The sequence below is a fragment of the Oncorhynchus kisutch genome, linkage group LG3 (genome assembly GCF_002021735.2).
Source record: "Oncorhynchus kisutch isolate 150728-3 linkage group LG3, Okis_V2, whole genome shotgun sequence".
NCBI classification, from domain to species: domain Eukaryota; kingdom Metazoa; phylum Chordata; class Actinopteri; order Salmoniformes; family Salmonidae; genus Oncorhynchus; species Oncorhynchus kisutch.
Window position 1 is genome coordinate 5,006,158 of NC_034176.2, and position 27,268 is coordinate 5,033,425.

The 27,268-nt window shown below is 46.7% G+C and overlaps 1 protein-coding gene across 1 annotated transcript; it reads right to left on the reverse strand.

The window, feature by feature from the left end:
* Positions 1-1,443: 1,443 nt before the first annotated feature.
* LOC109882305 (E3 ubiquitin-protein ligase KCMF1-like) lies at positions 1,444-25,869 on the reverse strand. Its single transcript, XM_031816697.1, has 8 exons — positions 25,580-25,869; positions 22,978-23,145; positions 20,663-20,802; positions 9,725-9,826; positions 8,918-9,098; positions 4,041-4,129; positions 3,555-3,766; positions 1,444-3,428 (listed from the first exon to the last, which is right to left on the reverse strand). Exons 1-8 carry the CDS (start codon positions 25,593-25,595, stop codon positions 3,131-3,133), a joined length of 1,206 nt encoding a protein of 401 aa, XP_031672557.1. The 5' UTR covers positions 25,596-25,869; the 3' UTR covers positions 1,444-3,130.
* Positions 25,870-27,268: the final 1,399 nt, after the last annotated feature.

Genomic DNA, 27,268 nt, shown 5'->3' on the forward strand with positions numbered 1-27,268 from the left:
GGTACATTTAAAGGGTACGCTCTGCCCCTCTGGGTACATTTAAAGGGTACGCTCTGCCCCTCTGGGTACATTTAAAGGGTACGCTCTGCCCCTCTGGGTACATTTAAAGGGTACGCTCGGCCCCTCTGGGCACATTTAAAGGGTATGCTCTGCCCCTCTGTTTGGTGCTTCATTAATACAACCCTGGTTTAAAAAGAACCAGAATAAATAATGACGTTTTTATAGAAACAACTCATTTCCTTTAGGTTCTACTTTGGGCATGTGTGACCCGAGAGTAAAATGTCAATGACTTTGTTCTAAATGCTGATGTGAAAAAGAGAAGAGGTCAGTGTTGTTGTAATGGGAGCCCTAGGATGGACACCCACTTGATGTGTTTAACATATAGTGCTGAGTTTATCCCTCATATTAACTACGTCCCCCCATTAATGCCCCTTGGTAACAGCATGGAATGCTGGCGCAGTCACACCCACTGCAGAGCAACGAGAGGTAGCATCACAAATGGAACCCGATTTGTCTTTAGAGTTCCCTACTTTTGATCAGGGCCCATAGCACTCTGGTCAAAAGGTAGGACACTATATAGAGAATAGGGTGCCACTTGGAGCGCATGGAGACTGAAGAGAAGAGGCAATCTCATTATTTCTCACTCTCACCAAGTGGCCATTAGTCTTGTCCCCAGGCCATCATTGTAAATGAGAATATGTTCTTTACCGACTCGCCTGGTTAAACAAAAATAAATACTTGACCATGCTGCAGTCCCCCCCCCCCCCCCCCCCCCCCCTTATACATTCAGACTGCTCTTTACAGCTAGACACAGTATATAAACCTACAACTACTAACACTCCCCTCATGGGGCAGCAGCATGTTATGTCCTGATGTGGCTATGCCAAATGGATTTGGGGCGGCAGGGTAGCCTAGTGGTTAGAGTGTTGGACTAGTAACCGGAAGGTTGCAAGTTCAAATCCCCGAGCTGTCAAGGTACAAATCTGTTGTTTTGCCCCTGAACAGCCAGTTAACCCCACTGTTCCTAGGCCGTCATTGAAAATAAGAATTTCTTCTTAATTGACTTGCCGAGTTAAATAAAGGTTTAAAAAAAATGCATCAACATAGGTATTCTGGCACTTTCAGAATACCAAGTGTGAGGGATGAAGATTGTAGACCAACACCTCCTGGATGGTTAGCTTCAATCCAGGCCTAGTTCTCCTATCATTCTTTCTAGTGTGGTCGTTCAGCAGACGCTCTTATCCAGAGAGACTTACAGGATCAATTAGGGTTAAGTTCTCTCACCTAGTCAGCTCAGGGATTCGAACCAGCAGCCTTTTAGGTTACTGGCCAAATGCCCTTAACCGCTATGCTACCTGCCGAAAAATAGATGGTTAGCTGCTGGGCACCTCTTTCTACAGAATAGTGACGGGGATGTCGCATTTAGGAGTCTCTAGACAGCGATGGTGTAGTTCATTTTACATCCAAAACTAATTTTATTGTCCTCCCCAAGTTGAACAGTTTACCCTGTTTTTTTTTTTCTTTTTAATTCGCGTTTTCCAAAACACCAAAAACATGTAATCATACATTGCATTTGTTAAAGGCATTGGAGGCAAAGGGTCATCTGAGAGAGAGACAGAGAGAGAGACAGAGAGAGAGACAGAGAGAGAGAGACAGAGAGAGATGGAGAGAGAGAGAGACAGAGAGAGAGAGACAGAGAGAGAGACAGAGAGACAAAGAGAGAGACAGAGAGAGACAGACAGAGAGAGACGGAGAGACGGAGAGACAGAGAGAGACTCTCTCCAGTCACTCTGTCAGATTAGCATCTCTGCAATTGAGGAATACTGTCAGTCAGGGGGGGGGGGGGGGGGGGGGGGGGGGGGGGGGGGCACTACGTAAACTGGCAGGAGAGTGTCGGTGTCATAAAGTACTGATCTAGGATCAGCCCCCTCCCCCATGTCTGTCCATATAAATCAACCATCGTGATGTAAAAGCTAAAAGTGATTCTATAGCAAACACCTACATTCAGACCTGCCTTTTAGAAGAAAATAAAAACCAATCCCTTTTTATACCAGTCTTGTGGATCGTCTATGGTCCTCCTGTGTAACATGTCTAATTACCTCCTTTATGTAGTGTTATGCATACTGTATAAAGCTTCTCTCTGGATATGCAACTCAAAAAAACTGAGCCACAGGTCAGTTGGCATAAAGCAGGAGGTCACATGGTAGGAACTAAACCAATCAACAGTCTCTGAGAAGTGAATCATTTGTGTAGACCTAAAAATGTAAATTAAAAACACCCCCCTATAATTGACAGAGCAGGTTAGGAAGATTAGCCATAGACCGAACACACATATGCTATCCTATAGGAGTTAAAACATCTCTGCGATGATACCCGACTCCCCGATTTGTGATAGCAGTTTAATATGTAACAGTGACTGTAGTTGAGAAGAGGGAGCACAGTGGTGAACAATCTGGACGTGCCAACGTTTGTTGTGGCAAACCATCAAAGTAGGTTTTCATAAATATCCAGGAGGCGTAGGAGGAGAGAATCTGGGAAGACGTCTCCTCAAAACCCACTGGGTTTTAAGGGATAGGGGGCAATTGAGATCTTCCCACTGTCTGTCTGTCCTCTTGTGTGTCTGTGGACGACTCTATGATAATAAATGATCAAGCTGCTATACCTACCCATCTATCTGACCTACGTTCACCTGCTGGGGGCCAAGCAGTCAAACACGTCTTCATGTGGTGTTGATTATCCGCTTTCATTCATAAACATTTATATAGATGCATTATAAATTGTTCAATTTCCTCACAACACTCGCTCTCTCACGTTCACATTCTGTGTCCTGTCATGTGGGGCGGCAGGGTAGCCTAGTGGTTAGAGCGTTGGACTAGTAACCGGAAGGTTGTGAGTTCAAACCCCCGAGCTGACAAGGTACAAATCTGTCGTTCTGCCCCTGAACAGGCAGTTAACCCACTGTTCCTAGGCCGTCATTGAAAATAAGAATGTGTTCTTAACTGACTTGCCTGGTAAAATAAAGGTAAAATAAAAAAATAAAAAAATGTACACATTGTAATAGAATGTGGTGGGGGGTGACAGATGAGATGACAATCTAGACCCCCCCCCCCCCACACAACTTTGGTGGTGGCTACGGCAACGCCGGGGGATGCTGCTCGTTCTTCAGTTCTCGGAGGTTGAGGTTCTGCAGAGCCACGTCTAGGGTCATGACCCCCACGCAGGCCATATCTTCGAAGGCGGCGAAGGCATCCGAGCCTCGCGTCACGGCATCGTGGTAGTCACGGAGATCGTCGTCGTCGTCGTCTTCGCTGTGGTCGGGATTGGCCAGCAGGGTGGAGAGGAGGAGCTCCGTGACGAAGAGAGAGCGGTCCGCCCACTGGCCCTCACATAGCTGGTGTTCTGCTTCTGACAACCTCGGCTCACTCAGTCTGGAGGGGGAGGGACAAATGGAGTTCTATTACAAAAACAATCCATCACCCACATCTAACGGGCAGACAAGCCTCTCGGTCAAGAGAATAACTAGTATAAATGAAGAGTAGCAGACAGTTGCCAACCTGTTGAGAAGGAACTGGGAGGTGCTGCTCTGTGTGTTGGGCTCCTGCTGCTCCGGGTTGGGACTAAGGTTGTTGAAGAAGTTGGCGCCAGGGTTGGCGTTGTGATTCCCTGCGAAGTTGGAGGTGCGGCTGCCGCGTTGCGAGGTGCCCCGGGCCGTCTCCAACTGCTGCCTGGTAGCCTGGGTCTGCTGCCAATCCACCTGGAGCTGCATCTACAGGACGAAGTGATGAGGACGAAGAAGACCGAAGTGGGAGGAGGAGAAGATGAAGACAGGAAGTTGGAAGAGAGGGAAGCGGAGGAGAGGGGACGGAGGAAGTGATGAACAAGAAGTCGTAGAAGACGATGAAGAGTTAAAGTGCTTCACTTAAGGGCATAAATGGCAGAAGAATTGCATCAGATTCTAGGCTACTGATAACAACAACCGGAGGGCTCTAGGATTCGAACTGTCGACCCTCTGGTTGCTGACCCTCCTATGGACTACAAACCTGGAGCTGCTGTAGCTGGGAGGCTGAAGGACCTGAACTCAGCTGGCTGCCCGCCGACCTACGCACCCCTGACAACTGGGACAGCAGCTCTGCGAGGCGTGGGGAGGAAGAAGGGGTTAAATAAAAATGTAATTTCTGTCTGTCCATGTAGCAGTCTATCTGGGCCGGTGCAATTAGAAAACAGCAGTGGTAGGCATTGAACCAAACGGATTAAAAACAGGATTAAAATCAGGATTAAAAACAGGATTAGGATAACTAAGGAATGTGACATGGCAACACCGACACAAACACTGTCTTTACTGATAGACTGGTCTATCAGGGCCTTGGGGGAGGGGGGGGGGGGTGTTACTGTCTAGACTGGTCTATCAGGGCCTTGGGGGGCGGGGGGGGGGGGGTGTTACTGTCTAGACTGGTCTATTAGGGCCTGGAGGGGGGGTGTTACTGTCTAGACTGGGCTATCAGGGCCTTGGGGGGGGGGGGGGGGGGGGGGTGTTACTGTCTAGACTGGTCTATCAGGGCCTTGGGGGGGGGGGGGGGTGTTACTGTCTAGACTGGTCTATTAGGGCCTGGGGGGGGGTGTTACTGTCTAGACTGGGCTATCAGGGCCTTGGGGGGGGGGGGGGTGTTACTGTCTAGACTGGTCTATTAGGGCCTGGGGGGGGGGGTGTTACTGTCTAGACTGGGCTATCAGGGCCTTGGGGGGGGGGGGGCTGTTACTGTCTAGACTGGGCTATTAGGGCCTTGGGGGGGGGGGGGGGTGTTACTGTCTAGATTGGTCTATCAGGGCCTTGGGGGGGGGTGTTACTGTCTAGACTGGTCTATCAGGGCCTTGGGGGGGGGGGGGGGGGGTTGTTACTGTCTAGACTGGTCTATCAGGGCCTTGGGGGGGGGGGGGGGTGTTACTGTCTAGACTGGTCTATCAGGGCCTTGGGGGGGGGGGGGGGGGGGTTACTGTCTAGTCTGGTCTATCAGGGCCTGGGGGGGGGTGTTACTGTCTAGACTGGTCTATCAGGGCCTTGGGGGGGGGGGGTTACTGTCTAGACTGGTCTATCAGGGCCTTGTGGGGGGGGGGGGGTGTTACTGTCTAGACTGGTCTATCAGGGCCTTGGGGGGGGGGGGGTGTTTACTGTCTAGACTGGTCTAATTGGGGGGGATTACTGTCTAGACTGGTCTATTGGGGGGATTACTGTCTAGACTGGTCTATTGGGGGGGGGGGGGGGTACAGTCTAGACCGGTCTATTGGGGGGGGGGGGGGTTACTGTCTAGACTGGTCTATGGGGGGGGGGGGTTACAGTCTAGGACTGGTCTATGGGGGGGGGGTTACTGTCTAGACTGGTCTATTGGGTGGGGGTTAATGTCTAGACTGGTCTATTAGGGGAGGTTAATGTCTAGACTGTCTATTAGGGCCTTGGGTGGGGGGTGGGGGTGTTACAGTCTAGAACTGGTCTATTTGGGGGGGGGTTAATGTCTAGACTGGTCTATTAGGGCCTTGGGGGGGGGGGTGTTAACAGTCTTGACTGGTCTATTGGGGGGGGGGGGGGTATGTACTAAGGGTGTGTGGTTGCACAGTGCATATTATTTTTTAGGAATCTGTTGCTTGTGGTCCTACCAGTGTGTGTGTGTGTGTCCTACCAGTGTGTGTGTGTGTGTCCTACCAGTGTGTGTGTGTGTCCTACCAGTGTGTGTGTGTGTCCTACCAGTGTGTGTGTGTGTCCTACCAGTGTGGTGTGTGTGTCCTACCAGTGTGTGTGTGTGTGTCCTACCAGTGTTGTGTGTGTGTCCTACCAGTGTGTGTGTGTGTCCTACCAGTGTGTGTGTGTGTCCTACCAGTGTGTGTGTGTGTGTCCCTACCAGTGTGTGTGTGTGTCCTACCAGTGTGTGTGTGTGTCCTACCAGTGTGTGTGTGTGTCCTACCAGTGTGTGTGTGTGTGTCCTACCAGTGTGTGTGTGTGTCCTACCAGTGTGTGTGTGTGTCCTACCAGTGTGTGTGTGTGTCCTACCAGTGTGTGTGTGTGTGTCCTACCAGTGTGTGTGTGTGTCCTACCAGTGTGTGTGGTGTGTGTGTGTTCTACCAGTGTGTGTGTGTGTGTGTCCTACCAGTGTGTGTGTGTGTGTCTACCAGTTGTGTGTGTGTGTCCCTACCAGTGTGTGTGTGGGTCCTACCAGTGTGGTGTGTGTGTCCTACCAGTGTGTGTGTGTGTGTGTGTCCTACCAGTGTGTTGTGTTGTGTCCTACCAGTGTGTGTGTGTGTCCTACCAGTGGGTGTGTGTGTGTCCTACCAGTGTGTGTGTGTGTCCTACCAGTGTGTGTGTGTCCTACCAGTGTGTGTGTGGTGTCCTACCAGTGTGTGTGTGTGTGTCCTACCAGTGTGTGTGTGTGTCCTACCAGTGTGGTGTGTGTGTCCTACCAGTGTGTGTGTGTGTCCTAACCATGTGTGTGTGTGGTGTCCTACCAGTGTGTGTGTGTGTCCCTACCAGTGTGTGTGTGTGTCCTACCAGTGTGTGTGTGTGTCCTACCAGTGTGTGTGTGTGTCCTACCAGTGTGTGTGTGTTCCTACCAGTGTGTGTGTGTGTGTGTCCTACCAGTGTGTGTGTGTGTGTGTCCTACCAGTTGTGTGTGTGTGTGTCCTACCAGTGTGTGTGTGTGTGTCCTACCAGTGTGTGTGTGTGTGTCCTACCAGTGTGTGTTGTGTTTGTCCTACCAGTGTGTGTGTGTGTCCTACCAGTGTGGTGTGTGTCCTACCAGTGTGTGTGTGTGTCCTACCAGTGTTGTGTGTGTGTGGTCCTACCAGTGTGTGTGTGTGTCCCTACCCATGTGTGTGTGTCATTGTGTGTCCTACCAGTGTGTGGTGTGGTGTCCTACCAGTGTGTGTGTGTGTCCTACCAGTGTGTGTGTGTGTGTCCTACCAGTGTGTGTGTGTGTGTCCTACCAGTGTGTGTGTGTGTGTCCTACCAGTGTGTGTGTGTGTCCTACCAGTGTGTGTGTGTGTGTCCTACCAGTGTGTGTGTGTGTCCTACCAGTGTGTGTGTGTGTCCTACCAGTGTGTGTGTGTGGTGTGTGTCCTACTCCAAAATGTATGAAAATAAAAAGTACGCCGACATCATCCAAAATACAACTTCTTCCTCCAGAAATGAGCCGAAATGAACATAATTGGACCATGCATATTGGCTATCCGTGGTGTACATTATCAGATGTGCAATAATATTGATCTCCTGATACAGCAGAGTGGACAGAAATACATGCACACAGGTAACTGCCCAAATAATGGAAACACTTGAGTAAATGAGGGATACAAAGTACATTGAAAGCAAGGTGTTTCCGCACAGGTGTGGTTCTTGAGGTAATTAAGCAATGACATCCTGTCGTCTATAGAATAGCTTCCAAACATACCCTCGTAAAACTGACTATCCTACCGATCCTCGACTTCGGTGATGTCATCTACAAAATAGCTTCCAACACTCTACTCAGCAAATTGGATGCAGTCTATCACAGTGCCATCCGTTTTGTTACCAAAGCACCTTATACCACCCACCACTGCATCCTGTCTGCTCTAGTCGGCTGGCCCTCGCTACATATTCGTCGCCAGACCCACTGGCTCCAGGTCATCTACAAGTCCATGCTAGAGTAGGGTAGACCGCCAGGGTAGACCATCATTGTAAATAAGAATGTGTTCTAAATTGACTTGTCAGAGTGATTAGAGGGAAAATAGAGTGCTGAGTACCAGGCAGTTAGCAAGTTTGGTAGGCTACTAATGACCAGGAGCAGCATCAGAGCTTGGCGAAGCTTAATTACCGTGACTAAATGGTCAAGTGGAATTTGACTGCCTTCATGGACTCATGACCGCCGGTGTGGCGGTAATACAGTCACCACAACAGGGCTACATTTCATCACCTTGTAGAGTCCATGTTACAGTAGAAATGGACGCAATGATTGTCCAGTCTTTATTTAGCTGTACACACACACACACACACAAAAGTGTGTAACTGCCAGAATAAAGGAAACACCAACATGTTTTTAGGGCATTGGGCCACCACGAGCCAGAACCGTTTCAATGCACCATACCAGTGTCTGGAACTCTTATCTTCTTCCATGAGAAAATCCATCATTTGGTGTTTTTTAGTTGATGGTGGTGAAAAAAAATGCTGTCTCAAGGGCCAACACCAGAATCTCCCATAAGTGTTCAATTTGGTTGAGCTCTGGTGACTGAGATGGCCCAGGGCATATGGTTTATATAGTTTATGCCCACCAAACCATGGTGGGTATAAATGGTAGCCTAAATAATGGCCTGCCCAGAATTTTTACATATGACCCTAAGTATGATTTTAAAAAATCATCACCTTTATTTAACTAGACAAGTCAGTTAAGAACAAATTCTTATTTACAATGACGGCCTAGGAACAGTGGGGTTAACTGCCTGTTCAGAATGACAGATTTTTACCTTGTCAGCTCGGGGTTTGAACTTGCAACCTTCCGGTTACTAGTCCAACTCTCTAACCATATGTTTGAAATTCACTACTTGACAGAGACCTTCCAAATAATTGTATGTGTGGGGTACAGAGATGAGGTAGTCATAAAAAAACCAAATCATGTAAATGACCAACACTTATGTTGCAATATGTTAAATTGTTAAGCAAATGTTTACTCCTGAACTAATTTAATTTATTTAATTTACCATAACAAAGGAATTGAATACTTATTGACTCAAGACATTTCAGTTTTTCATTTGTAAAATGAATTCCACTTTGACAGTATGGTGTATTGTGGGTAGACCAGTGATTCAATCCATTTTAAAATCTGTCTGTAATGTAACAAAATGTGGGAAAAATGTCCAGAGGTATTAGGCTGCGTCATCTCCAAACCAGCCGTCCCCATCCTACCCCCTATAGGATCCATGGCCTCCCTGTTGTAGTTGGAGCTCTGTGTAGAGGTCTGTGTGGTAGAGCTCCCCCCAGAGGTTGACGAGGTGAAGTGCATGTTGGATCGACGGGCCCTCTGCCCCCCAAGACCCCGACCCGGGTGGATCATCCTACGCACGTGCCGCACACCGCTCGACTCATCGTGGAGCAACACCGTCAAGGAACATCATGGACACGTCATGAATAAAAACACAAATAAAAAGATCCCAGAAATGTTCCACACACACAAAAAGATGATTTCTCTCAATATTGTGCCCAGATTTATTTACATCCCTGTTGGTGATCATTTCTCATTATCCATCCATCAGACAGGTGTGGCATATCAAGAAGCTGATTACACAGGTGCACCTTGTGCTGGGGATAATAAAAAAAATCTTCATGGCTAGCTAGCCCTATTGACTTACTATGGGGTTGTGATCGACACACATCAGTGGGTATTATAGGCAGGTAAACATGCCAAAATGAAACACCATGTATTTATTAACATATCAAGATAGCATATTAATATTGTAGTCAGGCAAGATATGAGATGTGAAGAGGCAAAGTCAGTTTATTTTCTCTCTTCAGCCCAAACAATTTTCGCCACCGATTTAGAGAAATATTGCATTACATCGTATTTACGTCCACGCTTGCGTCAACGCACGCTTTCGAAAATATTTACAAGTGAAGTAGGCATCCCTTTTTGCATACTTTGATTTGGACTCATTCGTGCTGAAAGAACGGTAGTGTTATTGCCTATTGGTGAAAGACCCTGAGGGTAAAGGATATCAAGTCTCTGGGTGCTCTGTGTTCAAGTGTGAGATGAGCAGCGAAGTCGTCCGTCACGTGATTAGGGTCTCCGCCAGGCAGCACAGCACATATGGGACAGATCTGGAGAGGGAGAGAGAGAGAGAGAAAAGAGAGAGAAAGACACAGAGAGAGAGAAAGACACAGAGAGAGAGAGAGAGAGAGAAAAGAGAGAAAGAAAAGAGAGAGAGAGAGAGAAAAGAGAGAGAGAGAGAGAAAAGAGAGAGAGAGAGAAAAGAGAGAGAGAGAGAGAAAAGAGAGAGAAAAGAGAGAGAGAGAAAAGAGAGAGAGAAAAGAGAGAGAGAGAAAAGAGAGAGAGAGAGAGAAAAGAGAGAGAGAGAGAGAGAAAGAGAGAGAGAGAGAGAGAAAAGAGAGAGAGAGAGAGAGAAAAGAGAGAGAAAAGAGAGAGAGAGAACCAAGGGTTGGAACCAAAATTATTTTCAAATCGTTCGTTCTGTTCTGACCAGCAAAATAAAATGTTCTTAACCGAAAAGTAATGTTTATATAATTCCTTTTTTTCCCCTCAACATTAAAGTGATCTATCAATCAGTGCAGATAGAGCAACTGGGCCGTGGACTGGGCCGTGAACTGGGCCGTGGACTGGGCAAGACAAGTGTAGGGCGCTAGATGAGTTATACCTCCGGAGGAGCAGCTTCTATCAAGTTCGGGCTGCAGGTAGCCTAGTGGTTAGAGTGTAGAGGAGGCAGGTAGTCTAGTGGTTAGAGTGTAGAGGAGGCAGGTAGTCTAGTGGTTAGAGTGTAGAGGTGGCAGGTAGCCTAGTGGTTAGAGTTTAGAGGAGGCAGGGTAGCCTAGTGGTTAGAGTGTAGAGGAGGCAGGTAGTCTAGTGGTTAGAGTGTAGAGGAGGCAGGTAGCCTAGTGGTTAGAGTGTAGAGGAGGCAGGTAGTCTAGTGGTTAGAGTGTAGAGGAGGCAGGGTAGCCTAGTGGTTAGAGTGTAGAGGAGGCAGGGTAGCCTAGTGCTTAGAGTGTAGAGGAGGCAGGTAGCCTAGTGGTTAGAGTGTAGAGGAGGCAGGGTAGCCTAGTGGTTAGAGTGTAGAGGAGGCAGGTAGCCTAGTGGTTAGAGTGTAGAGGAGGCAGGGTAGCCTAGTGGTTAGAGTGTAGAGGAGGCAGGTAGCCTAGTGGTTAGAGGCAGGCAGCCTAGTGGTTAGAGTGTAGAGGCAGGTAGCCTAGTGGTTAGAGTGTAGAGGCAGCAGGGTAGCCTAGTGGTTAGAGTGTAGAGGAGGCAGGGTAGCCTAGTGGTTAGAGTGTAGAGGAGGCAGGGTAGCCTAGTGGTTAGAGTGTAGAGGAGGCAGGGTAGCCTAGTGGTTAGAGTGTAGAGGAGGCAGGGTAGCCTAGTGGTTAGAGTGTAGAGGAGGCAGGTAGCCTAGTGGTTAGAGTGTAGAGGCAGGTAGCCTAGTGGTTAGAGTGTAGAGGCGGTAGGTAGCCTAGTGGTTAGAGTGTAGAGGCGGCAGGTAGCCTAGTGGTTAGAGTGTAGAGGTGGCAGGTAGCCTAATGGTTAGAGTATAGAGGCGGCAGGTAGCCTAGTGGTTAGAGTGTAGAGGCGGCAGGGTAGCCTAGTGGTTAGAGTGTAGAGGTGGCAGGTAGCCTAATGGTTAGAGTATAGAGGCGGCAGGTAGCCTAGTGGTTAGAGTGTAGAGGAGGCAGGGTAGCCTAGTGGTTAGAGTGTAGAGGTGGCAGGGTAGCCTAGTGGTTAGAGTGTAGAGGCGGCAGGTAGCCTAGCGGTTAGAGTGTAGAGGCGGCAGGTAGCCTAGTGGTTAGAGTGTAGAGGCGGCAGGGTAGTCTAGTGGTTAGAGTGTAGAGGCGGCAGGTAGCCTAATGGTTAGAGTGTAGAGGAGGCAGGTAGCCTAGTGGTTAGAGTGTAGAGGCGGCAGGGTAGTCTAGTGGTTAGAGTGTAGAGGCGGCAGGTAGCCTAATGGTTAGAGTGTTGGGCCAGTAACAGAAAGGTACAAATCTGTCGTTCTACCCCTGAACAAGGCAGTTAACCCACTGTTCCCCGATAGGCCGTCATCTTAACTGACTTGCCTAGTTAAATAAAGGAGGCCAAGGAGCACATACCTGGGGTCAATTCAATCGATAAGCCTCTTAACCTTCCTTTTCGACAGTGCTAATTGGTCCTTAGCAATGTCCCTAGCAATGCAATGCATAATAGCATTTTGGATGTCTGTCTTTAAGATGTTTGCTTGTAGGGCATAAAAGCTGTCAGTGTTGACTGCTTTGGGCAAACCTCCCTAGATTGGCTGGTGCTTTGAGGGGCGTTGATCAATACCGTGGCGCGAACTCAAACTTCCTGTATGTTCCAAAGAGTGATTTTGCTTCAGATGTTGAAACAGGTTTGTCGTATTACCAGACTTCGTAGCCTCATGTCTACGGCACAATTTTCCCCGAACATTGTTCTGCTCTTTGTCGGACTTCAAAACACCAAACCCACTTCCAAATTACTGAAACCGTTTAACCCTTTTTAACAATGATTTCTTGGTTGGAAGCTGCTCCTTCTCCATGGCTTTCACTGCCACTGTTTTCACCTCCATCACCCATTTAGTGGTTAATAGTGGCTACTCCATCACCCATTTAGTGGTTAATAGAGGCTACTCCATCACTCACTTAGTGGTTAATAGAGGCTACTCCATCACTCACTTAGTGGTTAATAGAGGCTACTCCATCACTCATTTAGTGGTTAATAGTGGCTACTCCATCACTCACTTAGTGGTTAATAGTGGCTACTCCATCACTCATTTAGTGGTTAATAGTGGCTACTCCATCACCCATTTAGTGGTTAATAGTGGCTACTCCATCACTCATTTAGTGGTTAATAGTGGCTACTCCATCACCCATTTAGTGGTTAATAGTGGCTACTCCATCACCCATTTAGTGGTTAATAGTGGCTACTCCATCACTCACTTAGTGGTTAATAGTGGCTACTCCATCACTCATTTAGTGGTTAATAGTGGCTACTCCATCACTCATTTAGTGGTTAATAGAGGCTACTCCATCACTCATTTAGTGGTTAATAGTGGCTACTCAATCACTCATTTAGTGGTTAATAGAGGCTACTCCATCACTCATTTAGTGGTTAATAGAGGCTACTCCATCACTCATTTAGTGGTTAATAGAGGCTACTCCATCACTCACTTAGTGGTTAATAGTGGCTACTCCATCACTCATTTAGTGGTTAATAGTGGCTACTCCATCACTCATTTAGTGGTTAATAGTGGCTACTCCATCACTCATTTAGTGGTTAATAGTGGCTACTCCATCACTCACTTAGTGGTTAATAGTGGCTACTTCATCACTCATTTAGTGGTTAATAGTGGCTACTCCATCACTCATTTAGTGGTTAATAGAGGCTACTCCATCACTCATTTAGTGGTTAATAGTGGCTACTCAATCACTCATTTAGTGGTTAATAGAGGCTACTCCATCACACATTTAGTGGTTAATAGAGGCTACTCCATCACTCATTTAGTGGTTAATAGTGGCTACTCAATCACTCATTTAGTGGTTAATAGAGGCTACTCCATCACTCACTTAGTGGTTAATAGTGGCTACTCCATCACTCATTTAGTGGTTAATAGTGGCTACTCCATCACTCATTTAGTGGTTAATAGTGGCTACTCCATCACTCATTTAGTGGTTAATAGTGGGTACTCCATCACTCATTTAGTGGTTAATAGTGGCTACTCCATCACTCATTTAGTGGTTAATAGAGGCTACTCCATCACTCATTTAGTGGTTAATAGTGGCTACTCCATCACCCATTTAGTGGTTAATAGTGGCTACTCCATCACCCATTTAGTGGTTAATAGTGGCTACTCCATCACCCATTTAGTGGTTAATAGTGGCTACTCCATCACTCATTTAGTGGTTAATAGTGGCTACTCCATCACTCATTTAGTGGTTAATAGTGGCTACTCCATCACTCATTTAGTGGTTAATAGTGGCTACTCCATCACTCATTTAGTGGTTAATAGTGGCTACTCCATCACTCATTTAGTGGTTAATAGAGGCTACTCCATCACTCATTTAGTGGTTAATAGTGGCTACTCCATCACCCATTTAGTGGTTAATAGTGGCTACTCCATCACCCATTTAGTGGTTAATAGTGGCTACTCCATCACTCATTTAGTGGTTAATAGTGGCTACTCCATCACTCATTTAGTGGTTAATAGAGGCTACTCCATCACTCATTTAGTGGTTAATAGTGGCTACTCCATCACCCATTTAGTGGTTAATAGTGGCTACTCCATCACTCACTTAGTGGTTAATAGTGGCTACTCCATCACCCATTTAGTGGTTAATAGAGGCTACTCCATCACCCATTTAGTGGTTAATAGAGGCTACTCCATCACTCACTTAGTGGTTAATAGTGGCTACTCCATCACTCACTTAGTGGTTAATAGTGGCTACTCCATCACCCATTTAGTGGTTAATAGTGGCTACTCCATCACCCATTTAGTGGTTAATAGTGGCTACTCCATCACTCATTTAGTGGTTAATAGTGGCTACTCCATCACTCATTTAGTGGTTAATAGTGGCTACTCCATCACTCATTTAGTGGTTAATAGAGGCTACTCCATCACTCATTTAGTGGTTAATAGTGGCTACTCCATCACCCATTTAGTGGTTAATAGTGGCTACTCCATCACCCATTTAGTGGTTAATAGTGGCTACTCCATCACTCATTTAGTGGTTAATATTGGCTACTCCATCACTCATTTAGTGGTTAATAGAGGCTACTCCATCACTCATTTAGTGGTTAATAGTGGCTACTCCATCACCCATTTAGTGGTTAATAGTGGCTACTCCATCACTCACTTGGTGGTTAATAGTGGCTACTCCATCACTCATTTAGTGGTTAATAGAGGCTACTCCATCACTAATTTAGTGGTTAATAGTGGCTACTCCATCACCCATTTAGTGGTTAATAGTGGCTACTCCATCACCAATTTAGTGGTTAATAGTGGCTACTCCATCACTCATTTAGTGGTTAATAGAGGCTACTCCATCACTCATTTAGTGGTTAATAGAGGCTACTCCATCACTCACTTAGTGGTTAATAGTGGCTACTCCATCACTCATTTAGTGGTTAATAGTGGCTACTCCATCACTCATTTAGTGGTTAATAGTGGCTACTCCATCACTCACTTAGTGGTTAATAGTGGCTACTCCATCACTCATTTAGTGGTTAATAGTGGCTACTCCATCACCCATTTAGTGGTTAATAGTGGCTACTCCATCACTCATTTAGTGGTTAATAGTGGCTACTCCATCACTCATTTAGTGGTTAATAGTGGCTACTCCATCACTCATTTAGTGGTTAATAGAGGCTACTCCATCACTCATTTAGTGGTTAATAGTGGCTACTCCATCACCCATTTAGTGGTTAATAGTGGCTACTCCATCACCCATTTAGTGGTTAATAGTGGCTACTCCATCACCCATTTAGTGGTTAATAGTGGCTACTCCATCACTCATTTAGTGGCTAATAGAGGCTACTCCATCACTCATTTAGTGGTTAATAGAGGCTACTCCATCACTAATTTAGTGGTTAATAGTGGCTACTCCATCACCCATTTAGTGGTTAATAGTGGCTACTCCATCACCCATTTAGTGGTTAATAGTGGCTACTCCATCACCCATTTAGTGGTTAATAGAGGCTACTCCATCACTCATTTAGTGGTTAATAGTGGCTACTCCATCACCCATTTAGTGGTTAATAGTGGCTACTCCATCACTCACTTAGTGGTTAATAGTGGCTACTCCATCACTCATTTAGTGGTTAATAGAGGCTACTCCATCACTCATTTAGTGGTTAATAGTGGCTACTCCATCACCCATTTAGTGGTTAATAGTGGCTACTCCATCACCCATTTAGTGGTTAATAGTGGCTACTCCATCACTCATTTAGTGGTTAATAGAGGCTACTCCATCACTCATTTAGTGGTTAATAGTGGCTACTCCATCACCCATTTAGTGGTTAATAGTGGCTACTCCATCACTCACTTAGTGGTTAATAGTGGCTACTCCATCACCCATTTAGTGGTTAATAGAGGCTACTCCATCACCCATTTAGTGGTTAATAGTGGCTACTCCATCACTCATTTAGTGGCTAATAGAGGCTACTCCATCACTCATTTAGTGGTTAATAGAGGCTACTCCATCACTAATTTAGTGGTTAATAGTGGCTACTCCATCACCCATTTAGTGGTTAATAGTGGCTACTCCATCACCCATTTAGTGGTTAATAGTGGCTACTCCATCACTCATTTAGTGGTTAATAAAGGCTACTCCATCACTCATTTAGTGGTTAATAAAGGCTACTCCATCCCTCGAGGTGCTAAGTGGTTGTTTAGTGGGTGTGTACCTCTCCACGTGCATATTGTCACTTCTCCGCACGTTCCTGTTGCGTCACTGAGGTGAAATGGACTGCTGTACCGAATTATTCTATATCGACATTATCGAAAATAAATCAAAACTTTTTTTAATCGTTATTGGAGGGAAGTAATTACCTCTAATTATTGATATTGATTTATCGCTCAGCCCTAATGGACATTACAATTTATTGCCCACAACTGCAGTCCTCATGCCTCCTTGCAGCATTCCTAAGGCACGTTCACGAAGATGAGCAGGGACCCTGGGCATCTTTTTTTGTGTGTTGTTTTTTTTCAGTCTGTAGAAAGGCCTCATTAGTGTCCTAAGTTTTCATAACTGTGACCTTATTAATTGCCTACCGTCTGTAAGCTGTTAGTGTCTTAACGACCGTTCCACAGGTGCATGTTCATTCATTGTTTTATGGTTCATTGAACAAGCATTGGTAACAGTGTTTAAACCCTTTATACTGAAGATCTGTAAAGTCATTTATATTTTTACGAGTTATCTTTGAAAGACAGGGTCCTGAAAAAGAGACGTTGCTTTTTTGTTGTTGCTGCGTTTATATATATTTGCTAGTGTTCAACAACAACAAAATCTTGGTCGACCAGTCGACTAATTGGGGTCAGCCCTATCGTGCACACCCAGATTATCAGCCGACAGGCACTGGAATAAGTTTGAGTGACAAGTGTCTATGCAAAGCCCTCACACTTGTGTTTTTTGTTTGAAAAAGAAAAAAAAAATATATAAATTAAAGTTATTAACCGGTTCACATGCTTTTAAAACAGTTCTGTTCTAGATCACTTTCCTTAACGGGTCATCTGAACACACTCCACATCAAATGGACGGGGTTCTAACCCCTGGTAGAGAACACACGGCCATCTGAACATACTCCACATCAAATGGACCGGGTTCTAACCCCTGGTAGAGAACACACGGCCATCTGAACACACTCCACATCAAATGGACCGGGTTCTAACCCCTGGTAGAGAACACACGGCCATCTGAACACACTCCACATCAAATGGACGGGGTTCTAACCCCTGGTAGAGAACACACGGCCATCTGAACACACTCCACATCAAATGGACGGGGTTCTAACCCCTGGTAGAGAACACACGGCCATCTGAACACACTCCACATCAAATGGACGGGGTTCTAACCCCTGGTAGAGAACACACGGCCATCTGAACACGCACATCAAATGGACGGGGTTCTAACCCCTGGTAGAGAACACACGGCCATCTGAACACACTCCACATCAAATGGACGGGGTTCTAACCCCTGGTAGAGAACACACGGCCATCTGAACACACTCCACATCAAATGGACGGGGTTCTAACCCCTGGTAGAGAACACACGGCCATCTGAACACACTCCACATCAAATGGACCGGGTTCTAACCCCTGGTAGAGAACACACGGCCATCTGAACACACTCCACATCAAATGGACCGGGTTCTAACCCCTGGTAGAGAACACACGGCCATCTGAACACACTCCACATCAAATGGACCGGGTTCTAACCCCTGGTAGAGAACACACGGCCATCTGAACACGCACATCAAATGGACGGGGTTCTAACCCCTGGTAGAGAACACACGGCCATCTGAACACACTCCACATCAAATGGACGGGGTTCTAACCCCTGGTAGAGAACACACGGCCATCTGAACACACTCCACATCAAATGGACGGGGTTCTAACCCCTGGTAGAGAACACACGGCCATCTGAACACGCACATCAAATGGACCGGTTCTAACCCCTGGTAGAGAACACACGGCCATCTGAACACACTCCACATCAAATGGACCGGGTTCCAACCCCTGGTAGAGAACACACGGCCATCTGAACACACTCCACATCAAATGGACCGGGTTCTAACCCCTGGTAGAGAACACACGGCCATCTGAACACACTCCACATCAAATGGACCGGGTTCTAACCCCTGGTAGAGAACACACGGCCATCTGAACACACTCCACATCAAATGGACCGGGTTCTAACCCCTGGTAGAGAACACACGGCCATCTGAACACACTCCACATCAAATGGACGGGGTTCTAACCCCTGGTAGAGAACACACGGCCATCTGAACACACTCCACATCAAATGGACCGGGTTCCAACCCCTGGTAGAGAACACACGGCCATCTGAACACACTCCACATCAAATGGACGGGGTTCTAACCCCTGGTAGAGAACACACGGCCATCTGAACACACTCCACATCAAATGGACCGGGTTCCAACCCCTGGTAGAGAACACACGGCCATCTGAACACACTCCACATCAAATGGACGGGGTTCTAACCCCTGGTAGAGAACACACGGCCATCTGAACACACTCCACATCAAATGGACCGGGTTCTAACCCCTGGTAGAGAACACACGGCCATCTGAACACACTCCACATCAAATGGACCGGGTTCCAACCCCTGGTAGAGAACACACGGCCATCTGAACACACTCCACATCAAATGGACGGGGTTCTAACCCCTGGTAGAGAACACACGGCCATCTGAACACGCACATCAAATGGACCGGGTTCCAACCCCTGGTAGAGAACACACGGCCATCTGAACACACTCCACATCAAATGGACCGGGTTCCAACCCCTGGTAGAGAACACACGGCCATCTGAACACACTCCACATCAAATGGACGGGGTTCTAACCCCTGGTAGAGAACACACGGCCATCTGAACACACTCCACATCAAATGGACCGGGTTCTAACCCCTGGTAGAGAACACACGGCCATCTGAACACACTCCACATCAAATGGACCGGGTTCTAACCCCTGGTAGAGAACACACGGCCATCTGAACACACTCCACATCAAATGGACCGGGTTCTAACCCCTGGTAGAGAACACACGGCCATCTGAACACACTCCACATCAAATGGACGGGGTTCTAACCCCTGGTAGAGAACACACGGCCATCTGAACACGCACATCAAATGGACCGGGTTCTAACCCCTGGTAGAGAACACACGGCCATCTGAACACACTCCACATCAAATGGACCGGGTTCTAACCCCTGGTAGAGAACACACGGCCATCTGAACACACTCCACATCAAATGGACGGGGTTCTAACCCCTGGTAGAGAACACACGGCCATCTGAACACACTCCACATCAAATGGACGGGGTTCCAACCCCTGGTAGAGAACACACGGCCATCTGAACACGCACATCAAATGAATTTGAAAACACTTTTACAGCCAGACTTTTTTTTAGGTGCTGTTTTGTTTCACTGAACATGGCCTTGATCTCTTTGTGGATATTTTTGCACCTAGCCTCCCGCCTGGAAATAATGCACAGAAAACACTGTGTCTCTTTTCCACTGTAGGGATTTACCTCAGTGATTGACCTAAAGACTCAGACTTTTCAGTTTTCATGGCTAAGACCGCGGCCCCAATAAAGGTTAGTGGTTCACTCACCACCTTAGAGGGTAGCCTAGTGGTTAGAGCGTTGGACTAGCAACACAAAGGTTGCAAGTTCAAACCCCCAAGGTACAAATCTGTTGTTCTGCCCCTGAACAGGCAGTTAACCCACTGTTCCTAGGCCGTCATTGAAAATAAGAATTTGTTCTTAACTGACTTGCCTAGTTAAATAAAGGTTAAAAAAAAAAAATTTAAGGTCTCTGTAGCTACATGTTCCTGTAGAGAAGTCTCTGTGTCCTTATATACAGTAAATTACCCAGTGTACAAAACATTAGGAGGTGTTGAGTGTTTCACAGGGATACTGGCCCATGTTGACTTCAATGCTTCCCACAGTTGTGTCAAGTTGACTGGATGTCCGTTGGGTGGTGGACTATTCTTGATACACACAGGGGAAACTGTTGAGCGTCAAAAACCCAGCAGCGTTGCAGTTCTTGACACAAACCGGTGTGCCTGGCACCTACTACCGTAATCAAATGTATTGATAAAGCCCTTCTTACATCAGCCGATGTCACAAAGTGCTGTACAGAAACCCAGCCTAAAGCCTCCAAACAGCACCTCCTACCCCCACCTCTACTCCTCTAGTAACTAGTATCTACCTACAGTAACTAGTATGCTGCACAGAAACCCAGCCTAAAACCTCCAAACAGCAAGCAATGCAGATGTAGAAGCACAGTGGCTAGGAAAAACTCCCTAGAAAGAACAGAACCTAGGAAGAAACCAGGCTCTGAGGGGTGGCCAGTCCTCTTCTGGCTGTGCCGGGAAGAGATTATAACCGTACATGGCCAAGATGTTCAAGTGTTCATAGATGACCAGCAGGGTCAAATAATAAATCACATTTGTCATTCAAAGGCACTTTAATATTTTGTCTTCCCCATTCACCTGATGAATGACACACCTACACAATCCATATCTCAATTATCTCCAGGACTAAATATATATATTTTTTAACCCGTCTCCTCCCCTTCATCTACACTGATTGAAGTGTATTTAGCAAGTGACATCAATAAGGGATCATAGCTTTAAACTGGTCAGGGTGTCGAAGGAAAGAGTCAGTGTTCCTAATGTTTTGTCCACTCAGTGTATACTCACCACCTCTGAGGAGGTCTCTGTGTGCTCTGCAGTCACGTGCTCCTGTAGAGAAGTCTCTGTGTAGCCCATCCTGCCACAGTAGGGACAGGTGAAAGCCTGGGGCTGCTCCACCGAGAAGGACTCTCCCCCATAATACAGGTCTGGAAGAAAAGAGGGATGTGGTTAGACAGGACGGAAACAGCAAAGGTTAGGGAGGAGGAGACAGGATGGAAACAGCAGAGGTTAGGGAGGAGGAGACAGGATGGAAACAGCAGAGGTTAGGGAGGAGGAGACAGGATGGAAACAGCAGAGGTTAGGGAGGAGGAGACAGGATGGAAACAGCAGAGGTTAGGGAGGAGGAGACAGGTTGGAAACAGCAGAGGTTAGGGAGGAGGAGACAGGATGGAAACAGCAGAGGTTAGGGAGGAGGAGACAGGATGGAAACAGCAGAGGTTAGGGAGGAGGAGACAGGATGGAAACAGCAGAGGTTAGGGAGGAGGAGACAGGATGGAAACAGCCAAGGTTAGGGAGGAGACAGGATGGAAACAGCAGAGGTTAGGGAGGAGGAGACAGGATGGAAACAGCAGAGGTTAGGGAGGAGGAGACAGGATGGAAACAGCAGAGGTTAGGGAGGAGGAGACAGGATGGAAACAGCAGAGGTTAGGGAGGAGGAGACAGGATGGAAACAGCAGAGGTTAGGGAGGAGGAGACAGGATGGAAACAGCAGAGGTTAGGGAGGAGGAGACAGGATGGAAACAGCAGAGGTTAGGGAGGAGGAGACAGGATGGAAACAGCAGAGGTTAGGGAGGAGGAGACAGGATGGAAACAGCAGAGGTTAGGGAGGAGGAGACAGGATGGAAACAGCAGAGGTTAGGGAGGAGGAGACAGGACGGAAACAGCAGAGGTTAGGGAGGAGGAGACAGGATGGAAACAGCAGAGGTTAGGGAGGAGGAGACAGGATGGAAACAGCAGAGGTTAGGGAGGAGGAGACAGGATGGAAACAGCAGAGGTTAGGGAGGAGGAGACAGGACGGAAACAGCAAAGGTTAGGGAGGAGGAGACAGGACGGAAACAGCAGAGGTTAGGGAGGAGGAGACAGGATGGAAACAGCAGAGGTTAGGGAGGAGGAGACAGGACGGAAACAGCAGAGGTTAGGGAGGAGGAGACAGGATGGAAACAGCAGAGGTTAGGGAGGAGGAGACAGGATGGAAACAGCAGAGGTTAGGGAGGAGGAGACAGGATGGAAACAGCAGAGGTTAGGGAGGAGGAGACAGGATGGAAACAGCAGAGGTTAGGGAGGAGGAGACAGGATGGAAACAGCAGAGGTTAGGGAGGGGGAGACAGGATGGAAACAGCAGAGGTTAGGGAGGGGGAGACAGGATGGAAACAGCAGAGGTCAGGGAGGAGGAGACAGGATGGAAACAGCAGAGGTTAGGGAGGGGGAGACAGGATGTAAACAGCAGAGGTTAGGGAGGAGGAGACAGGATGGAAACAGCAGAGGTTAGGGAGGAGGAGACAGGATGGAAACAGCAGAGGTTAGGGAGGAGGAGACAGGATAGAAACAGCAGAGGTTAGTGAGGAGGAGACAGGATGGAAACAGCAGAGGTTAGTGAGGAGGAGACAGGATGGAAACAGCAGAGGTTAGGGAGGAGGAGACAGGATGGAAACAGCAGAGGTTAGGGAGGAGGAGACAGGATGGAAACAGCAGAGGTTAGGGAGGAGGAGACAGGATGGAAACAGCAGAGGTTAGGGAGGAGGAGACAGGATGGAAACAGCAGAGGTTAGGGAGGAGGAGACAGGATGGAAACAGCAAAGGTTAGGGAGGAGGAGACAGGATGGAAACAGCAGAGGTTAGGGAGGAGGAGACAGGATGGAAACAGCAGAGGTTAGGGAGGAGGAGACAGTATGGAACAGCAGAGGTTAGGGAGGAGCAGACAGTATGGAACAGCAGAGGATAGGGAGGAGCAGACAGTATGGAACAGCAGAGGATAGGGAGGAGCAGACAGTATGGAACAGCAGAGGATAGGGAGGAGCAGACAGTATGGAACAGCAGAGGATAGGGAGGAGCAGACAGTATGGAACAGCAGAGGATAGGGAGGAGCAGACAGTATGGAACAGCAGACCAAATACTTATTTTCCACCATCACTTGCAAATAAATTCATTAAAAATCCTACAATGTGATTTTCTGGATTTTTTTTTTCTCATTTTGTCTATCATAGTTGAAGTGTACCTATGATGAAAATTACAGGCCTCTCTCATTTTTTTAAGTGGGAGAACTTGCACAATTGGTGGCTGACTAAACACTTTTTTGCGCGCGCGTGCGTGCGTGCACTCACCGTAGTCGACCCTGGTTAGTATACACTGCACGGCGTGCTCTGCCGTGTGTCTGGTGGTCGTGGCTCCGCCCTCGTAGCACGAGGCACACAGGTCGTAGTCGTAGCAAATTAAACACTTGTACCGCTGCCCCCGAAAGTTACCTTTCAAACACGCGTCGCAGCTCACACCTGGGGAAGGACTCAACATTAACAGGACCGAGTCAAACCCAACACCCCCACACAGGACCGAGTCAAACCCAACACCACCACACAGGACCGAGTCAAACCCAACACCACCACACAGGACCGAGTCAAACCCAACACCACCACACAGGACCGAGTCAAACCCAACACCACCACACAGGACCGGGTCAAACCCAACACCACCACACAGGACCGGGTCAAACCCAACACCACCACACAGGACCGAGTCAAACCCAACACCCCCACACAGGGTATTGGTCAAACCCAACACCCCCACACAGGACCGAGTCAAACCCAACACCACCACACAGGGTATTGGTCAAACCCAACACCACCACACAGGACCGAGTCAAACCCAACACCCCCACACAGGATAGAGTCAAACCCAACACCACCACACAGGACCGAGTCAAACCCAACACCCCCACACAGGACCGAGTCAAATCCAACACCCCCACACAGGACCGAGTCAAACCCAACACCCCCACACAGGGTATTGGTCAAACCCAACACCACCACACAGGACCGAGTCAAACCCAACACCCACACAGAGGGTATTGGTCAAACCCAACACCACACACAGGGTATTGGTCAAACCCAACACCACCACACAGGACCGAGTCAAACCCAACACCCCCACACAGGACCGAGTCAAACCCAACACCCCCACACAGGGTATTGGTCAAACCCAACACCACCACACAGGACAGAGTCAAACCCAACACCCACACACAGGGTATTGGTCAAACCCAACACCACACACAGGGTATTGGTCAAACCCAACACCACACACATGGCAGTCAGGGTATTAAACACACAGACAGTATTGGTCAATCCCCCCAACACACACACACACACACACAGCAAGCCTACATGTTGCAGAATTTATCCATCATGACATAGAACCAACATATTGACGTAACACACTTAACCTAACCTACTGCACAGACACATAACAGTTTCCCATTTCCGGGGTCCACATGATTAATGAAAAGCCAACATTGCTACAATGCCAGTGCAGGACTGATGGCTGTCGTTATGAAATACCAGTGTGACTACTATATCCAGCTAGCTATGTGAACTTCCAACTTTGACAGCAGGCAATTGATTGACTACAACAGTCGTGCTAAAACATTTTTTTTTAAACAGCCACCCTTAGCAGCGTTGGTCGAAAAGCGGATGTTTCTGGTTCTCAGGGATACAGTATTTACAACCTAACTTGTCCGGGCGTCTTTTCTACGTCAGGTTTTTTTTTAAACTGTCTGGCTTGCAAAACGAGCCAACATTCCCCAATAGCCTGGAAATCCAACGTTGAATTTGGATTTCACTGCTTGTTTCTAGACTAAAGCATGATCGGTATAAACAACCGTGAATTGTAAATCATAAAAATAAAAAAAATATGGACCCGTCAAAACAAGCAGGGTCCCGGACCTCCACAACAAAATATTGTACACCCTAGGTTGGGAACTCTTGCTCCAGGTGATAAGACAATTGAACTGCACTACCAGCACTTTGAAACATTCTGTAAGTATACTTTTGTGGACATTGTTTATCTCATTCCTCCCTGCAATAAAAAAAAAAAACAAGTATGTTAAAATATACTTTGATTGAACATTATGGCTTGTAAAGGGTGAGAGTATATAAAACGTTCCTAATCCACTCTGTCAATAATGTCCACCGTTGAATCCAACATTAGATCTCCAGGCTGTACCGAACTAGCAGAGGTCAGAACGGAGCCAGCAAAGTTCATTATCTGGGTTTTTATTTTAGAAACCAAGAAAATAATTGCGCTGGTATATATATATATATATATATATATATATATATATATTTTAGTTGTTGTACATGCTAAAAGAAAATGGAGCTAACGAACTATACTTCTGAAAGCTTGAATACAGGGACTCGTCCATGACTAATTTGATGACAGTGCATTCACAACCTGTGAGTGTGAAGTTGGCAAGAGACAAAAGGAAAGTGAAACAGAGGCAAGTTAACAAGGACACTTTTGTCAAAGTGTCGAAATACATTTCAAATTTGTAAAAAGTGTTTTTTGTTGTTGCCGCAGTACCTTAAACCTAATAAACAGTTAGCCAGCTAACTTATTAGCAAGTCCAACTAATGCTAACTTAGTTCTACGTGACTGTAGTTGTTTGGATAGTTATACAAACCAAATATGAGCTGGTTTCTTGAGCAGTATCCTTGCGGGTAAATACAAGCATTTCATTATTGGAAAGCAAGTATTTCTTTATTAGTTAGCTACAGAAACTCGGGTAGGGGGCTTGATAAAAGTGGCCAAATGTTAAAGTGGTGCCGCCATCATATACAGTTCGATACAAAAACAACACCCTCCCATGTCACTAACCCGCAGCTATCGCAACCCGCTTCACCCCGGTCTCTTTATCCCGAGTTGACTTCTTACCTTCATGACGGGACATCCTATTGGGACACTAACACAGGCCCATACACGGACTCACTTGAAGCTTGAACCAGCAACCTAGCCGTCCCTGACCTCTTGATAACTCATATGAAGGATCCGGTCTCCGCAGCCACATGTGTGTGTTGTGAGAAACAATAGTGCGAATCTGCGATTCTCCTTCCAAATAAAAGTCGCACATTGGAAACTGACGTAAACAGATTAAAACAGTGGAATCGTGCCGCAATTGGACTCGATATGTCTAAAATAACATTTGGAATGTTGTTATATATATTTTTTTTTACCAGGCAAGTCAGTTAAGAACCAATTCTTATTTTCAATGACGGCCTAGGAACAGTGGGGTTAACTGCCTGTTCAGGGGCAGAACGGCAGATTTGTACCTTGTCAGCTCGGGGGTTTGAACTTCCAACCTTCCGGTTACTAGTCCAACGCTCTAACCACTAGGCTACCCTGCCTCCCCATATAAATTCAGCCCAAAAAATGTATAATAATCTGTCCATTTGACGCACAAAAAAAAATAATCTATGGCTATATGTACTTCAGAATTGCATTGGGGGCATACTTACATTGCAATGTACAGTACACAGCCTTACCTATGGATTTTGGGTCCATGGAATGGGCTATCAGCCTACTCTGGGACACCCACAGAACACAACTGTGAAGGGTTTTCACAAATATTAGCGTTGTAGCTCTTAGTATGGAACTTTAACTGTGGGAAATCAACTTCCCATTCAGTCCATTGTGTGTATTGAACATTCACATTGAAATGTAGAGCCTTGCCTATGGCTCTTGGGTCCATTAAATGGGGTATCAGCCTACTACAATGACACTCGCAGATTACAATTATTTAGAGTTTACAAAATATCAACGTTATAGAATAATTTTGCACGCCCAATTTTTCAGTTTTTGATTTATTAAAAAAGTTTGAAATATCCAATAAATGTCGTTCCACTTCATGATTGTGCCCCACTTGTTGTTGATTCTTCACAAAAAAATACAGTTTTATATCTTTATGTTTGAAGCCTGAAATGTGGCAAAAGGTTGCAAAGTTCAAGGGGGCCGAATACTTTCGCAAGGCACTGTAACAACAAGCGTTCCCACAACTTTAGAGAATGGTCCCTCAAGAGTCTCATTATGTCACTACCCAACGTTTTCATAGGAATGGTCCAGTGATGTGCAAGGACTGTTTCCAAGATACTGTTTCCAAAATACTGTTTCCAAGATACTGTTTCCAAGATTCTGTTTCCAAGATACTGTTTCCAATGATTGTTTCCAAGATACTGTTTCCAAGAAACTGTTTCCAAGATACGGTTTCCAATATACTGTTTCCAATATACTGTTTCCAATATACTGTTTCCAATATACTGTTTCCAATGACTGTTTCCAAGATACTGTTTCCAATGACTGTTTCCAATATACTGTTTCCAATGACTGTTTCCAAGATACTGTTTCCAAGAAAATGTTTCCAAGATACTGTTTCCAAGGACTGTTTCCAAGATACTGTTTCCAAGGACAGTTTCCAAGGACAGTTTCCAAGGACTGTCTCCAAGGACAGTTTCCAAGGACAGTCTCCAAGGACAGTTTCCAATGACTGTTTCCAAGGACAGTTTCCAAGGACTGTTTCCAAGATACTGTTTCCAAGGACTGTTTCCAAGATACTGTTTAATGGGAACA